The sequence below is a fragment of the Cannabis sativa genome, chromosome 7, assembly GCF_029168945.1.
Source record: "Cannabis sativa cultivar Pink pepper isolate KNU-18-1 chromosome 7, ASM2916894v1, whole genome shotgun sequence".
Classification (NCBI taxonomy): Eukaryota; Viridiplantae; Streptophyta; class Magnoliopsida; order Rosales; family Cannabaceae; genus Cannabis; species Cannabis sativa.
In genome coordinates this window covers 59,833,283-59,845,970 of record NC_083607.1, presented here as the reverse complement: position 1 = coordinate 59,845,970, position 12,688 = coordinate 59,833,283, and the positions used below count along the sequence as shown (strand labels likewise).

The following is a 12,688-nucleotide window of genomic DNA, read 5'->3' as shown; positions in this document are numbered from 1 at the left end:
GCAAGAAGCTCTTAGTTGAATAATTTTTTTTTTTTTTGATGAATAAGAATTTTATTGCTCCAAACCAACTATTACATCACTAATCTTACACTTTGCTATCTATACATTACATTCCAGATCTATACAAGTCATTACAATCCTTCAAATCATTAAAATCCATTCTTTATCCTCATCCTTAGCTCTTTTAGGAAGCAGCCCCTTAATTCTCATCTTACTCACTTGCTGAGCTTTCTTGACCGTGGTAGTGACAAGTCACTGTTGGTGATTCCATAGTACTTCTTTTCTTGCCTTCCAAACAAAATACACCAAGCTTGCAAGTATAGTCTTCACCATACTTTTCCTAGCTGCTGAAAATCGTTTGGTGTTATGGCAAGCTTGCAGCAGCTGGTGAATATTTATGGCTGGTGTATTCCATTGCAGGATTTTCTTCAACTCTTGCAGACAGCTTCGGCTGAAACCACACTCAAAAACAAGTGTGCAATGGTCTCTTCTTCCTTACTGCAGAAAACACACTTTGCATCCATGGTAGTCATGAATTTGCTTAATCTCTCTCTTGTATTTAATCTTTCCCAAAGTACCAACCAAAGAATGAATCTATGCTTGGGAACAATAAGCCGATCCCAAACAAGATTACTCCAAGGTAATTTATCATATTCAGCAAACAACAAGTTATATCCTTGTTGAATCTTGTATTTCTGCACAACAAAACTGGTTAGTGAAATCTATTGCTGAATTTTGTACTTGACAGCCACTATTTTCCTCCATGCCCAGCTTCAATCCAAGGGAGCATTATAGCTCCACCAATCCTGCTCCTTGATGTACACATTATGACTCCATTTGACAAAGAGATAATCTTTTTTGCTAGCTATATCCCACACATACCTTCCTAAGGCAACCATGTTCCAATGTTGTACATTTCGAAAGCCTAACCCCCCTGCTGCCTTGGGCCTGCAAACATAGTCCCAAGCCACTAAACCAGGCCCTGCTCCTTCTTGTGTACCCTTCCAGAGAAAGGATCTGCAAGTAGCTTCTATATCCTTCAAAAGCTTTTTTGGAAGAATAAAGATTTGAGCCCAGTATGTATGTATAGCTAGAAGAACTGAGTTAATCAGTGTCACTCTTCCCATGTAAGATAAGTTCCTGGTGCTCCACATCTTTATTCTACTTGTCATTTTCTCCAGGAGACATTGACACTCTGTTCTAGATATCTTCTTGGAGCATATAAGAATACCAAGGTATGTAAATGGAAGAGTACTCCTTTTAAAATTGGATGCATCAATGATTCGAGTAACTTCCAATTCTTGCATTCCTGCACAATAAATTGTTGTCTTCTGCTCATTTGGTTGCATTAGTTGAATAATTTCACTTAGGAGTTGTTTAAGCTTTGAATTAAGATCCCACTACTATAAAAATAATTTTTTGCTTCAGTTTTTAAATGACATAAATGATTTGCATCAGTTGGGACAACTAACATAATAACCGCAGACGCAAAAAGTCTTATTTTTTGCTTCACTTTGTAATTGACATTAATTTTTTTTTTTTTTGCTTCATTTAATAACTGATTCCAAAAGTATTACACATTTTGCGTTTGTTATTAAATGAAGCAAAATTGTTTGCTTCATTTAATAACTGATGCAAACTAAAATAAAAAAAAAATAAAAATAGATCTGATCGAAGATGGTTTCAGATTTGAGACGGTTCAATGCACCACATCGAACTCATCATCCCAGAACCCAATCGCGTGCCACCACCTCGAAACTGGAAAAAATACCAGATTTAGTGTGTTGAGAGATTTGCGAGAGAGAGAGAGAGAGAGAGAGAGAGAGATTGAAAATACCTTGTTTGTGTGACGGCTCCGCCATGGTCTGGTGCGTACTGTAACAACAACGCCACCACCCCAAACTTGCGAAAAAAAAAAGAAATCAAACCAACATTTTCAAAATAAATGAGGAATGAGAGAGAGAGAGAGAGAGAGAAAGAGACCCCTCATTTTTCTCGTGGAAATGAAGATGGTGGCAGGGTGCGCATCGAGAGAAGAGGGCCGGAGAGGGGGTGGTTCGAAACCACCGAGAGAAAGAGGAGGGGGCCGATGTTAATGGAGGTTTTTGATTTTTGAAGAGAAAGAGAAGGGTTGAGGAGGGGTGGCGTTAATGGAGGTTTTCGAAGAGAGAGAGAGAGAGAGAGAGAGAGAGAGAGAGAGAGAGAGAGAGAGAGAGAGAGAGAGAGAGAGAGAGAGAGAGAGAGAGAGAGAGAGAGAGAGAGAGAGAGAGAGAAGTTCTCTCTTGGTTTCGAAATGGTAAAAAATGAGAGATGAATGTAATAGATAGAGTTTGTAAAATTTAAATGATTTAGCTTAGGTTATTATTAGACACTAACATTGTTAGCATCAGTCATGAAACGACGCTAACAATGTTAACGTCTATTAATAACCGACGCATAACATAAATTTGTTTTATAAAAAATTAATTTTTTGGTGTCGGTTTTCAAATTAACGTCGAAGTAGCTACCAACGCAAATATTAATTTTTTTGGGTCAGTTGATAACTGAAGCAAAAGTTCTGCCTTTATTTTTTGCATTGGTCATGGTCGTAGACCCGTAGCATTGATCGACACAAAAATCGTTTTTTTTGTAATAGTGTCCCCTTCTTCTTTTCTTAATTAATTTCCTAAGTTTTGAGTTAAGTTTTGTGGGAGTTTTTATGATTTTGGATTTGAAAGTTTGGTTTGAGTTCATATTGTATTTTAAGTTTAATTTGGGACTGTTTGTGTGTGAATTGAACGATTTCTTGGTTGTTTGAGTTTAGAGTTAAGGGAATTGAGTTTAAGAACTAATTTTGGTTCAAGCATGGTGATTTGAGTATTGTGTTGAATTGTTGAGTATTGATGATTTCTGTACATTATTTTTATAATATAAAACTGTTCTAGAGAGTTTAAATAGGTTTGGTGGAGTTTTAGATCAGTTTTGAGGAAGAAAACTAGAAATTTTCTTGTCTGTCAGAATCGATCGACCAATTCTATTATAGTTCACTAATGAACCGACCGGTTGGTTTGCAGGGGAAAATCTCAATTTTCTTTGAATTTAGTTTTTGGATCAGAGTGTTTTCCAAGATCTAGTTTAAGATTATTCGGTGTTGTATAATTTATTTTTGATACCAAATATATCAAAATTAAATACTAATTTAACATTAAACATATTTAAAGTGTACACTTAACTTTAAACATTAAATATGTCAAAGTTACACTTTCATTTAATTAAAACAATAAGCATGTCTTAAATATACAACATTTACACTATACAAATCTTATACACAATGATAACCATAATTATCATTTTAGTAATAATTTGAACAACTTCAAACTTCAAGTTTAAACTTTATTGTAGGGATATCCAACTCTATCCATAAATCACTCCAATTGCATTAATTACCCCTGAACAGTTCAATTAATACAGTTATAACTTGTTTTTTTTTATGATCATAATAAATAAACATTAATTGGTTGGGTAAAATTGAACCAATAGAAATATAGTATATATAAATGAGTTGTCAGCAGTACATATATAAATTTACTTTTAGTTACACATTCAGAGTCATTGTTGCCTTACTATAATTCTATAAGGTACAAGTAGTAGTTATATTTACTTTTAAATGTTATAAACTATTATTATTATTATTATTATTATTATTATTATTATTATTATTTTAAAAAAAAAAAAAATAGCAGCTACAGTGCCATTTCAAGGTGCTGGCAGTGTAGATTTTGGTCATTTTTTCAAAATAAACTGCATATGTAGTTTTTATAATTTCTCAAGTTGTAATTGCACTAGAAGATCTTAAAATTATAAAAATTACACTGTAAAATTATAGTACAATTTAGAAAATTTACACTACATCAAACATTATAATAAAAATTTTAAAATTAATTTAATAAAGTTTCAACAAAAAAAATCTTATTCAACAAAAAAAAAAACAATAGTAATGTATTAAAAAAAATAAAGAATGAAAATAATTTATATGGATGTTCTATTATATATTTAATTGCATAGTTTGGACTTTATAAATATATGAGTTGTTTAAATATGAAAAATATATATATTGTAAAAATAAGTATATTTTTGTAATATATAATACGGTGTAATTTAAAACACGATTATTAAATTTAAAATTGCAAATCATGATGCACTGTGCAGTTTGGCAAAAATATAAACTACAACTGCACCGTAAAGAATTTTAATCTGTAATTTTTATATGGTGTGATGTGATGCTGACAATTTATGTGGTGTGGCCTGTGGGCAAATTGATCATGAACACGTACGAGAATGCAATAATAATATATAAAAGAAATTACATTGTATACTCACTTTATCTTATATGTTTTAATTTTTACTTTTATTTCAATATTTTTTAAGATATACCCACTTTTATAAAAGATGTCTCCATTATACTCTTTAAGTTAATGTAAATTATGTGCTAGACTTAAGTACATGGTGATAATATATTGGACAACTCACTCACAAAAGTAATTATATTTTAATAAAATATAATATAAAAATATTTTTAATTAATAAATAAAAAAAAATTCTTCAACTTGTTCCTAATAGATGTGCACCAAATTTTATATATATCTATTCTATATAATTATTAGATGTTGCCACGTAAAGGGTCAGCAGTACTTAAACCTAAATATAATTATTCCACCTAAAGTGTTGCAATTAATAATAAATTTGTTCATATTGTTTATTTTTTTATTAAAAATTATTTTCAAATTTTGATATTTAGAATTAGTTAAATTTTAAATATTATTTTAAATTAAATTTGAATGTTTTGATAGTTTAACCAAATGAGCATTTTCATTAATTTCGAAGATAAATTTAGGACGAATAATAATTTTTTTTAATTACTATTACAAAGTATAATAGTAATTTTTGTTTTTATTTAAATTACTATTATGCTTTCAAATTTCAATGATTATCACTACATTGAATATTATTAATTTTAAAATTATGATATTAAAAAAAAATAAAAATTAAAATAAAATTAACATGACTTGTCACGTAACATCTATCTAGTATATATAAATTAATGCGATAACGATGATCTGTCTTATACTATATACTATTGTAGGAATATTTAGGATTTAATGTAATAATAATAGGTGCATCTAAATATTATATATTGTGGCATAATGATATTATTTTAGACACAATGATGATTTTTAATAAAGATAATTAATTATGATTGGTTAGAAAAAAAAAAAAAACTCACATTGTAATTTGTATAATGAGTGCATGTACGATTACTCTATTGCTACTATATATTATTATCTAATTTAGTAATTAATAATAAATGTACTGTTATAATTATTAAAAACTTTTTTATTTTTATATTTTAAAATAGTATTTTTTATATTTTTACACAAATTTACTTAATAACTTACATAACAATTAACGAAATAATCTAAATCACAATCAAAATTCACTTAACAATCTACATAAAAATTAGAAATTTTTACATGAAAAATCCTTTTTACTCACTTTATTACATAATTACCCTCACACGCCTATTACTACATTTATACTTACAAACTTATTTTTATTACACATTTACCACTTACTCATCATACCATGCATACACGTGTTCTATCCCCATGCATCATCAATCAAATCATACTCTCTTCCCTCTCTTTTTTCATTTTGTTTTCATTTCATTTTCTATTCTTCATTTCTGTTCTCTAAGTTCATTTTGAATTCAAGTAACCTCCATTAACCACCCATAATTTATCATGTTTTTCCCTCTTATTTTTGGTTCATCCACGAATTTTCAACTTCCTCTTAGCCCACGATTTAGCAACTGTTTTTCCCTCTCTGTTTCATTTTTTTTCAATCTTATTTATACCATGGCAATCACTCGGTCATCTTCATCCCCTTCTCCAGTTCTCAAAAAGAAATCAAAAATGGGCAAGAAATCTTTGGCCAACAAATCCAAGGGTAAACGCCCAATCATTGATGATTTTGATTCTGATTTTGAAGCTCCCATGCCGAAGCGTGTGAAACCCACTTCTTCGAAGAAATCGAAGCTGAACTTGGAGGAGTCCTCGCTTCCAGAAATTTCTGGGAAAAAATTTCAAAAATCTATTACACATTCTGAAGATCGGACTGAGGTTGGTTTTTAGTTTTATTTTCGTTTCCCCCTTTTCTTCCATTTCTGCTTTACCCAGATTTTTGGCGTTTTCATGTTCATTTTGCTTTGTGTGATTTTAGGGTTTCATTTGCGCATTTTGTTTCATGTTTTTAAATTTTTTAGTTATTTATTGTTGCTTTTGATCTTTTCATTTGATTCTGGTCTGGGTGTTGTTCTTTAATTTTGTTTTGTTTTCTTTATTTTTAGTGTTTTTTTGTGCTTACAGGTTATGTGTTTTGTTTTCGTTTTTGGTGTTTTCAATCATTCTTCGTTAGTTTCTTTTCAGTTTTTTAATAGTTTGTTACTGGTATGTTTTGATGTGTTTTCGATTTTCATTAGGTTTAGTTGTTTGCTGTTATATTTTAGATTTCAAAACGATTTTCAAATCTTTGCTCTATATTTTTCTATAGTTGTATATGTTTTTTAGTTTGTTTGTTGTTTTAATATAGTTTTGTTGTTCTTTTTATACTGCATTTTTCGATTTCTTTTAGGGTTAGTTGTTTACTGTTTTTTTTATGTTTCCAAACGATTTAAGGTCTTTGCTGTTATTTTCTGTGTAGTTGTTTGCCATTGATAGTTTGTTTTTAGTTTGTTTGTAGTTGTATTACAGTTTTCATACTGTTTAACTCAGGATTTATAATTTATATTGGCCCTTTTTTGTTATGTTGCAGGTTTGGGACTGTAAATTTAGTCCTTCTGATTTTTACAGATCTAAGTGTGTGTGCACCAGTGTGTATTCTGTGATAAATAATATTAAAAACACTTTATCTGTTAATTTGCTTTCTTTGTTTCGTCAAACTCAGTTTGGGCATTTTCTGGATATGCCTGAGTTTGTTTTTCACCCACAAGTCGTTCATAGTTTACTACTAAGGGAAGTTTTACAGCCTAATCCTAAGGAGTTTTGGGCTAAGGTTGCTGGCCGTTGCATACGGTTTAGTGCCGAAGAATTTTACCTTATTTCGGTTTAGATTGTTTCGGTGATTGCAACAAGTTGTTGTTTTCACAGAAACAAATCAATTGGTAGAAACATGTTTCCGTGGTGTAAAAACTATTGACAACAAACCCATCGAGGATGCTTTTTTGGGTAGCTCGGTGGGGTTTGGATGAGTCTATTGGTTTGAAAATGGCTGTTTTGTATTTCATTCAGTGTTTTCTTCTTAGCAATACTCCTGACAAAGAAGTGTCTAGGTTTGTTCTAGATGTAGTTGATAGCGGTCGGTGGGATGAGTATTGTTGGGGTAGGGAATCATTTGAATTGACAATTGACTCATTCAAAGGTCGGATTGAGCATGGGATCATTATGAAAAATAGAAAGGCAGAGAAGGGAGGCCAATATGATGGCTGGTATAGGGCATTGGGATGTCCTTGGGTTTTTACTGTTTGGTTTTATGAATGCTGTCCTGCAATGGTGAACTCTTTACGTAAGAGAGTTTCATCTTCTATTCCCGGGATTCCGAACCGGAGCAACACCATCGTCACCAAAAATCCAACCCTTTGAGACTTGATGGGCAAGATTTTTGATTTACCTTTGGAGAAGGTACTTTACAGTTTCTTTACCGTTTTTTTCCTGTTTCTTTTAAGTTTAATATATGTTGTTGTTTTTTGGTTTTTCCAATTGTTTTAATTTTTTCATATTATGTTTAATTATGCTGTTCAGTTGAAGATAAAAAACATGCGTCCTACTGATGAAGAGAGGCAGCTTCAACTTGACGGTCTATTTCTCGATGAATCTATTGATGAACGTGGTGTAGCGAAGCAATCCTTCGAGGGTGGCTCATCTTCAAAGAAGTCTGATTCAGCAGATATTGATTGGATGAAATCTAAGCTGGAGATGCTCAGTTCGAATCAATCATCATTGGCCGAGGACTTCATTTCGTTGAGGTGTTTTGTTGATTTTAATTTCAAATCCGTAATGACTGTAATTAAGGATATCCAAGAGAAGGTTAATGCCATTCATCGTCGTCCTTCTGACGAGGTATTTATTCTTATTTTATTGTTTAGGTTTTTTTATTTTTTTTTGTATAGTTTCTTTACTGTTTTATTTAAGTTTCATTTATGTTGGCTGATACAGGGAAAGTCATCGGATGAATTAGTAACTCAAGATTCTGATGATGATCCTGATGATGATGATGATGATGATGATGCCGAGGATGATGACAAGCAATTTCCTGATCCAGAAAATATTGATTCCGACTCCGACGATGGTGGTGAGTTGGTTAAAGTTGGTGGGGATGCTGATGATGCTGACAAGGCTGTTACTGCTGTCCCTTCTGCTGATGTGAATCCTTCTGAGGATGTTGGAGGGAGTGATAAAAATGTTAAGGATGTTGAGAAGCCGAAGGGCGATGAGTCTCGATTGAAGGGGGACGATTTCTTTGATGGATTGAGCCAGCTTGTAATAGATGATGATCAAGTTGTGTTGGCTGGCTTGGAGGCTGTTGCTAAAATCAATGTAAGTTTACTTTTAATTGTTTTCAAAAAAACTAGGTTTCTTTTTGGTTGCTCATTAGTTTCTAGTATGTTTTGCAACTGTTTTAATGCATTCTTTATTTTTTAGGTCCCCGCACCCAATCCAGATGTTGTTGGTGAAAAGTCAGATGCCCTTCATGCGATGAAGAACCGAGGATACCGTCTCTCGATACACCTCTGTTGGATAAGAGGAAGCGTGCTCCGGCCTTGAAATCTCCATTTGTTGATTTCGGGTCCTGGCGATGTCGGGAGCACTCCAATGGAGCTTATGTCCTCAGGTTCTCAGTCTGCTGGGGATGATAGGGATTTCAAAATGGTGACTTATGTGAAGGGCCTTTATGCTCTTAATGATGCTTTTGCTGATCCCGTATCTACCGAGATTGAGGCAAAATTTGACTCTTGGATTGGTGAAGGATTGCTTAAACATCCCAGGTGACTGTTTTTTATTAAATCTGTTTTTGTATTATTTTTTTTTCCAGTTTATTCTTTTGTTTTAATGCCGTTTTTTTTGTCGTTTTTTTTGTTGTTGTAGGCATTATAATTGTTATGAAGACGGCGCAAAGAAATTTACCCCGGGTTTTAGGCTAGGTGTTGATTATGTTGAGGATAAAACTTGGTTTTACCATTTGGCCACATGCGACATGTTTATGAACGACTCGGTAAAGTTTCCAATTTATATTGTACTTATGGTAGTTTATTTTTAGTTTCTTTATAAATGTTTTTTAGTTTTGATACTACATTTCAGTTTTTTTACAGTTGTTAAACCTTTTCATTTGTGTTTCTGTGTTGTTTTTTTTTCTCAGCATATGAACACCATATTCTATTACCTTCGGAAAAAAGGTAAGTATTCTTCCGCTGTGACGTTGAATTTCGCAACCACTGATTGTCTTTTTGATGATTCCATCCAAGCATTGTACCACAAATTTAACAAGGCCAAGTCAATGAAGACTAAGATGTCACACATTCACGCTGCCCACCCAATTGCGCATTACATCCGAGGTATGCGCATTCCCTGTTCCAAGCCTTGGTATGAAGCCGATCACGTGCTTTTCATCATCAATTTAAGAAGGGAAAGTCATTGGGTTTTTGGGCGTCTTGACGTGCACGAAAGGACGTTATTTCTGTACAATTCTTTGAGAACCGCGAAGATGAATGCCGCAGCTAGGAATGCGATGAAGGCTTATTCCGTGTTGTTGCCTTTGTTTTTCGATTTACTTGGGTTCTGGAAGAATAGAGCACAAGTTCTGCCTCGGTTTCGACCTACTGGCTCCATTCAGAATCGTGGAGCTTAGTGGTCTTGCGTCTCAGCAGAAGAAGTGAGTGTTTCTTTTAAGTTTCTTTTATGTTGTTTTTTAGTTTCTAATCTGTTTATTTTTTCTCTATGTTTTTTAACAGTGATTGTGGAGCATATGTTGCTGCCTTTGCTGAATTCTTTATACACGGAAAGGATGTCCCTGCAGACTTTGACATCGAAGTTTATCGAACCCGACTTGCTTCACTTTTCTACTCGTACGGACAAAGGAAAATTGACGAAAGTATTGACAGCGATGATGAGAAGCAATCCAAGTCTTCTAAGGCATCTAAATTGAAGAAATAGGAACTTTTAATTTGGTGGCTCTATTATGTTATTTGTTGAATCTATTTACTTGACAAGTTTTAGTGTTGTTGTGTGTTTAAAACTATGTAGCTGGTTTAAAACTTTTAGGATATTTGACATTCACTCCTTATAATATCTTTATTGTATAGGTTTGTATTTCCCAAAGTTGTGTGTTTTTTTAATTGTTCAAGTTCTTATATACGGTCGCACAACTATGGAGAAACTATTAACCAACTAAATACAAACTATGTTTTCATTTTTCCTAAATAGTGCTATGAATGTATATTTATTCTTCGTATTCCGTTAACTATTTTCCCTTATTCAAGTTATGTTTTATCAATTATTGACTGACTGCCTTTAAAACTGTAAAGAATAAGTCATTCCGGTACTTAATATTTTACAAAGGGTCGCAACTGTAACAAAACGATTTTGAAACTATTAAAAAACTGTTTCAAATTTCATAAAAATGAAATCCCATGTATTTAGAGCATCACAGATCAACTTCGTTTGAATTTGCACACAAAATTAAACAATTCAAATATTTCATATGTATCTATTTTATTGCTTGATTGTTGCATGTCTTTCGATTGTGTCCGTGTTGTCCACATTTGCCGCACCTGTTATGTTTTTTTGTATCCCATTCAGATAAAAACCTTCGTTTCCTTGGTCTTCCGGATCTTATTTTTTGGTTTGGTGGCAGAACAATGATATCTTTTATGTTTTGTGGCACATCCCAAGTTGTGTGATTATGTACCGGATATGTTGAGCCGCTGTATGTTTCAAGCCATGTTCGCGTGGTGTAATAACCCGAACAGTAGTTGTAAACATTCAAGTTCATCTCTTTTATAACAGCAAGCGCATGAGCACACGGTAACTCATCAAGTTGGAATCTGTTGCAACTGCATGTTTTCTCCTTGAGGTTGATGACCCATGATCTGGTTAGTTCAATGACTTCGAACATGGTCTCGTTTATTGGTTTTACCTGCGGATTAAGTGTAAAACTGTTAATATGTATGACAACGAAAAACAAACTATAAAGAAACTAAAATGCAACTAAAATATTTAACATGTCATTACATTTTCTGTCAATGATTCCACAAAGTTGTCGACTAATTTCTTTTCTGCTGTAGGTGTTAAAAATGTTGTTGTTTTCTGTGCTTTTTTCCTGTTTGTGTATGTCCATTGTTGAATCAATGCTCTCAATGACTCCATCAGTGTTGTGATTGGTAGCTCTCTAGGCGCCAAGTTTGCCGCATTTAGAGATTCGGCAATGTTTGAAGTCATAGTTGAATACTGTTGTTTTTGCGGTGGTATCTTGACCATTTGTGGTATCCAACTTGTTGTAAATATGGTCTTACACGGATGTCCAAGCCGTCCAACTCGCTCATATGGTATTCAAATTTCCTCTCTGTGTATGCTGCGGCTGCCGAAGAATGGTTTATCCAGCTTGCTTGCATTCTTCTTGAAGGTTGCTTTTAGGTTGCTTAACAGGTGGTATACACAATAGCAATGTGTGATTTCTGGAAATACTTGACAAGCTGCCTTACTTATGCTCTCATGTCTATCTGAGATCAAGCACTGTTCCTCTCTAATCCCATATGTTTCTCTCACTTTTGTGAAAAACCATTGCCATGAGTTGTTGTTTTCTGAATCCACAACAGAAAAAGCTAGTGGAAAAATGTGCCCATTTGCATCCTGTGTACAAGCAGAGAGCAGTGTACCTCCATATGTTGATTTAAGGAAAGTTCCGTCAACAACTATTATAGGTTTGCATTTCTTCCATCCTTTTATTGATGCATCCAGTGCGACAAACAAGTACTTGAAGCTGTTGTCATCCTCTGTTTCCATGTGCACTATTGTTCCGGGATTAGTTTTTGCAACATGTGCAAAAAACCGGCAGCAACTTTGTATGATTCGTTGGCTTTTCCTCGTAATTCTTCTTGCGCGTGCTCTGTGCTTCTCCATGCTTTCATGTAGTTCATTCGACCCCATACTTGTGTTTCATTTCTCCTCGGATGTCTTGTGGCGTTTGAGTTGTTTTTATGTTGGTGAACCGTGGCTTGATGTAGTTTCCAATCAATTTCGTTGTAGCTTGTCTCTTGTCGGCAAATCTGATGTTTAGATCACAAGTGTGTATCACCTTTCTGTCGTACTTTCGAATGATGAATGACTTTGTTGGCCCGTTTCTGGATGCTGTTAGTGCCCACTTGCATTTTGGATCCAAACAACAAATCTTGTATGTTCTTGCACATGATTTTTTAACTCTGAATTGGAAGTTGTTCCTAATTGCATAGAAACCAAGCACGCTCTGCAGTGTTTCTTTGTCTTTGTATATTTGTGCTTCTTCTATTTACGGATGATGCGGATCCGTGATTAGTAGTTCGTCATAATCTGTGATTTCTGGTTCCTTTTTTCTGTTGTTTTCCAGTTGCTCAACCATTTCC

At 33.5% G+C, this 12,688-nt stretch overlaps 2 protein-coding genes and 1 long non-coding RNA gene across 3 annotated transcripts; 2 read left to right on the top strand and 1 right to left on the bottom strand.

The window, feature by feature from the left end:
• Window positions 1-5,894: 5,894 nt before the first annotated feature.
• LOC133039788 (uncharacterized) lies at window positions 5,895-8,783 on the top strand. The gene is made up of 7 exons (XM_061118741.1): window positions 5,895-6,158; window positions 6,405-6,448; window positions 6,850-6,859; window positions 6,982-7,140; window positions 7,326-7,493; window positions 7,836-8,153; window positions 8,250-8,783. Exons 1-7 carry the CDS (start codon window positions 5,895-5,897, stop codon window positions 8,733-8,735), a joined length of 1,449 nt encoding a protein of 482 aa, XP_060974724.1. The 3' UTR covers window positions 8,736-8,783.
• A 1,130-nt stretch (window positions 8,784-9,913) lies between these two features.
• On the top strand, window positions 9,914-10,542 carry LOC133039924 (uncharacterized). The gene is made up of 2 exons (XR_009688878.1): window positions 9,914-9,963; window positions 10,043-10,542. It is a non-coding gene; the product is annotated as an uncharacterized LOC133039924 (long non-coding RNA).
• Window positions 10,543-10,761: 219 nt separating this feature from the next.
• Window positions 10,762-11,475, bottom strand: LOC133039923 (uncharacterized). The gene is made up of 2 exons (XM_061119051.1): window positions 11,322-11,475; window positions 10,762-11,226 (listed from the first exon to the last, which is right to left on the bottom strand). The coding sequence occupies exons 1-2, from the start codon at window positions 11,454-11,456 to the stop codon at window positions 10,798-10,800; spliced, it is 564 nt and encodes a 187-aa protein (XP_060975034.1). The 5' UTR covers window positions 11,457-11,475; the 3' UTR covers window positions 10,762-10,797.
• Window positions 11,476-12,688: the final 1,213 nt, after the last annotated feature.